This window comes from Leptinotarsa decemlineata, unplaced genomic scaffold (genome assembly GCF_025532065.1).
Source record: "Leptinotarsa decemlineata unplaced genomic scaffold, Ldec_3_MD MMD2_tig00001393_RagTag_RagTag, whole genome shotgun sequence".
Classification (NCBI taxonomy): Eukaryota; Metazoa; Arthropoda; class Insecta; order Coleoptera; family Chrysomelidae; genus Leptinotarsa; species Leptinotarsa decemlineata.
The window spans coordinates 14,960,170-14,965,071 of NW_027412562.1; the positions used below are offsets into that span (position 1 = coordinate 14,960,170).

At 38.4% G+C, this 4,902-nt stretch overlaps 1 protein-coding gene across 2 annotated transcripts; it reads left to right on the plus strand.

Annotated features, from left to right (window-relative positions):
* Positions 1 to 391: 391 nt before the first annotated feature.
* LOC141482549 (uncharacterized) lies at positions 392 to 4,378 on the plus strand. 2 transcript variants are annotated; one of them, XM_074176038.1, is made up of 2 exons: positions 392 to 598; positions 664 to 4,378. In XM_074176038.1, the coding sequence occupies exons 1-2, from the start codon at positions 582 to 584 to the stop codon at positions 2,483 to 2,485; spliced, it is 1,839 nt and encodes a 612-aa protein (XP_074032139.1). In that variant the 5' UTR covers positions 392 to 581; the 3' UTR covers positions 2,486 to 4,378. The 2 variants fall into 2 exon arrangements, with proteins under 2 accessions (XP_074032139.1, XP_074032141.1); XM_074176040.1 differs by having other exon boundaries at positions 392 to 1,184; positions 1,245 to 4,375.
* The last annotated feature ends 524 nt before the right edge of the window (positions 4,379 to 4,902 follow it).

The following is a 4,902-nucleotide window of genomic DNA, read 5'->3' on the forward strand; positions in this document are numbered from 1 at the left end:
TTGTGCAGTGAAGTCAAGGCGTTGTGACCTTGAAGTGTCTGGTGCATGGATCGTTCAGATTTTCTTTTCATATGAGATTTTGTGTGTGTGTGTAAGAGAATGCACGGTACAGGGTTTCATCATGTGCTTGTTTGTCTATGTACAAACATACGTCTGCATACTTCGAAGATCCTCCAAGTAATAAATGCTCCATCGGTGTGAGGGCACCAAGTTAGTAGTGGAGTGACGTCACAGCAATAACCGTTCAACGGCTAGAGAGCGACATGTTCACTCCACGACGTGTGGCAGAGTAATGCGTATTCATCGGTCTGCCCTCACCTCTCCCGAAGCGATGAAGGTTGTGACGTAACGCATCGCTCTAGCCCCGCTATCGATGGTGACACCACACGGCAGCCGAGGACCGTCTGCCTAACGTCTACCCTCTCCGAGACCGCAACGACCACTGCTTGCTCGTATATCGACATCTGTTATCGCATTCAGTTGGGAGGTAATCTTGGCGCATGTAGTTGAGAAGTGGGGTTGGCTATGACGTCTTGACGGGTCCTATCAGAGTGTATTTAAGAAGAGTACGAGTGTTGGCTATGTCAGTTTACATCAAGTGAGTTAGTGAGAACTATTATATAAAATGTATTCCTGTGACTGTGGTAAATCTTTCACTCGTAGTGATAATCTTCGTCGGCATCAGCTCCAGAGTTGTCAAGGAGGGCCTGCAGTGAAACGGGTGAGAGTGGATAATGCAACACCTATGTATACGTGCAATTGTTGTAATGTGACAATTCCTATGACCCAAGTGAATTCTCACCGAAGAACCATGAGTCATAAAAATAATGCATGTGTTCAATTGTCTGACGGTGTTCAAATTATAACGAATGCATTCAATTGCCACATTGCTACATACAGGGTGGAGAGTTCGATTGTAACCAGTGACTACATGTCATTTTTCAATGAGATTAGGCAGAAGGTCATTGAATTACTGGAATCAGCCATCAGGATCCATAAAAGCATCAAGGTGAATATGGAAGTTTTTGGGAATTATATTCTTCAGACTGATGATTCGAGGGACACGAAGTCATTTAATTCCCAAAATAAAATAGTGGACCAATCTTCAGATTTGAATGCTGTTTTTGATGGATTCCGTGATGTAATTGTGGCTCAAACGACTGAGTTCCAGGAACGTGACTCAGGTATTTATTTTTTAAAAATTTCAATAAGATTGAATAGTAATATTTTTTTTTATAATTCAGGTCCACTGGAAGGACGTTCATATGTGAAGCTGCCTCAATGTATTCAATGGAAGAAAGCTGTTGTGAATGTTCGTAATGAAGATCAATATTGTTTTGCTTGGGCTATAACATCAGCATTATATCCTGCAGATAGTCGAGTGTCCGAACTTACGTCATATCCACATTTTTCCACTGTTTTAGATGTCACAGGTATGGATTTTCCGGTTAAAGTTAATAATAAGAGTATTGAAAGATTCGAAGATAGGAATGATATTTCAATTAATGTTTACGGTTTAGAGAGTACATTTGAGAAGGGTAAAATGAAGTATGAAGTGATTGGTCCATTGCGATACTCACAGAGAAGACTCTGGAGACATGTCAATTTGTTGTTTGTAACTGATGACTCCGGTAATGGTCACTATTGTTGGATCAAAGATCTTTCAAGATTAGTTTCTAATCAACTATCAGCTCATAGACAGAAAAAATATTTTTGTGACGGATGTTTGTTATATTTTTCTGATGAGAGATTGCTTTTACGTCATAATATGTATGATTGTAATTACATTAGTACCACAACACCAACTACTAATTTAAAGATCAATAAATATGGTAGAATGGTTGCGGAAAATAAACTAATGTTTGAAAACTTTGAGAGACAAATGAGGGTGCCATTTGTAGTGTATGCTGATTTTGAATCAGTGCTCAAACCGATTCATGTGAATGAGCCAAATCCTGAAAGTTCATACACGATTAAAACATTCAAACATGCCCCATATTCATTTGCTTATTTGATAAAGTGTTCATATAATGATGATTTGTCAAAAGTTGTCACATATAGGGGTGTAGATGCAGCTCAGAAATTTGTGAGTAGCATTGAAGATAATTTGAAAGAGATACATGAAAATCATCTCAGAAACCCTAAACCAATGGATACACAAACTGTCGAAGAAGAAGAACAGTTTGCTGCAGCCAGAACTTGTGGTATATGTAATAAAGCATTTACTGATGGTGAAGTCAAAGTAAGAGATCATTGTCATGTCACAGGAAAGAAAAGATCACATGCCGCTCACTCGAAATGTAATTTAAATTTCAAAATACCAAACTTCATACCTATCATTTTTCATAATTTAAGTGGTTATGATTGTCATTTATTCATAAAAGAATTGTATAGGAATAAAGAGAAAGTTGATGTTATCCCGCAAACTAAAGAGAAATATATATATCTTTCACGAAGCATCTCTTTACACACAGCTAACCGATAAAGATGGTGTGGTTAGGAAGAATTATCTCAAAATGAGATTTATCGATAGTTATAAACTAATTCTAGACTAATTCGTTGGAGAAGTTGGGTGCAAACTTGACCTCCGATCAATGTTTGGAGATGCACAAACATTTCCCACAAATTGAGAAATTCAATTTGATGAGACAGAAAGTGTATTTCCATATAGTTTTGTAGATGACATCGACAAATTGAATTATCCATTACTTCCGACAAAAAATCAGTTTTATGACACACTCAATTGTGAACATATATCGGAAACTGATTATGATAGGGCTAGAAATGTTTGGAATTTATTCGAGTGTCAGAATTTGGGGGAATACTCTGATTTGTATTTGAAGTCGGATGTATTGCTACTATGTGATATTTTTGAAAACTTCCGCACCACAAGTTTAGAGATATATAACTTAGATCCGGCACAATATTACACTGCACCTGGATTATCATGGGATGCCATGTTGAAGTTCACTAATGTTGAATTGGAATTACTAACTGACATTGATATGATTCACTTTTTTTAAAAAGGTATACGAGGTGGAATTAGTCAATGTAGCGAGAGGAACATATAGCAAATAATAGATTTTTACCGAATTATAATCCCAATGAACCTTCCACATTCATTACATATTTAGATGCAACAAATCTATACGGTCACAGTATGTCACAACCTCTACCAACAAGTGAATTTACATGGTTGACACCAAATGAAATTCTTAATCTTGATGTGATGGATGTGAGTACTGATAGTCCGTATGGGTATGTATTTGAAGTGGACATTCATTATCCACAAGAGTTGCATGATAAACATTCTGACCTTTGTTTGAAGGTGATTGACAATGTTTCGTGATGAATTTCACTAGTTCGGACTTCCATTGTCTATTATATAAAATGATTTGAAATCCCTGAAACAAGTAAAAAAGAATAATTAAAAAGAGAATAGTTGAAAATAACAATTATATTAAGCAACAATAAACCTGAAATGAAATGATAGTGAAATAACCTACAAGTAAAAATATAATAATTGAATAAATAAAAATTAAAGGAATGCAAAAAGAAAATAATAAAAAATAAAAAAATAAAAAAGTGTAGAGATTCCAAGTCACGTTAGTTCACGACGTTTCGATTGTTGGTATCTACAATCGTCTTCTGGTGATGACTGGACTGATTCCTCCGAGAGATGACTATTTTATAGGTCGTTGAAATACTTTCACTTCCTCTACTTTCCATTTTCCGCTTCACTGATTCCGTGAGAGATGACCGATTTGGCGGGAGTTGGTCATTTTTCGTTTGATGATGGGTTTCCATATGTTTCGTATATCTACGCTGGCCTGGCTGAATACGTTGTTGGACAACATGTATGCGGCTTCCTTAAATTTTCTCCTGAACCAATGTTCCTCTCTGTGCAAGATCTCAGCTTGGGACCACTCGATGTTGTGTTGATGGGTCCAAACATGGTCTGCTATTCCTGATTTGCTGGTTTCTCCTCGCTGTGTGTGCTTCTTGTGCTCGGCAATGCGAACATTCAATGGCCTCTTAGTTTCACCAATATAGGATTTCCGCACTCACAGGGTATCCGGTAAATGCAATTCTTGGAATCGCAGTCCGCGTTTGGGGGCCTGGTTTTCGTGAGGCTGCTACGGATAGTGTTACCGGATCTGAAACAGGTTCTAATGTTGTACTTGGAACCAATTCTTCTTATCCTCTCCGATAATCCTCTGATGTAGGGAAGTGCAAGCACTGGTTGTGACGGCTTCTCTTCCTTGCGAGGCTCCTGCTTTCTTTTAGCCAAAGTCTTTTCTACCATCGCTTTGGAGTATCCATTCCGCTGAAGATCATTTTTGATGATGTCTAGTTCCTTCTCGAGACCTTCCTTTGTATTACAGAGCCCAAAAGCACGGTCTAATAGAGTCTTGATGATTCCTCTTTTTGTCGATTGATGGTGGTTGGATTCGTGGTTCAGATACTGTCCCGTATGAGTGGGTTTTCGGTATACAGATGTTTCCCACTTAGTGTCGGTCCTCTTCACCAAAACGTCTAAGAAGGACGAATTCTTTACACAAGATGAGGGACTGCCAATGGGATCGCCACTTTCACCAGTCATAGCCAACATATATATGGAGTGGTTTGAAACTCTGGCCATTGAAGAAGCCCACAAGAAACCTCGAGTCTGGTTGAGATATGTTGACGACACCTTCATAATATGGAACCATGGGAATACTGAACTAGACGCCTTTCTGAAACACATCAACAGCGTGAGACCTTCCATCACTTTCACAATGGAGAAGGAAATCCACAATGAATTGCCATTCTTAGACGTTTTGGTGAAGAGGACCGACACTAAGTGGGAAACATCTGTATACCGAAAACCCACTCATACGGGACAGTATCTGAACCACGAAT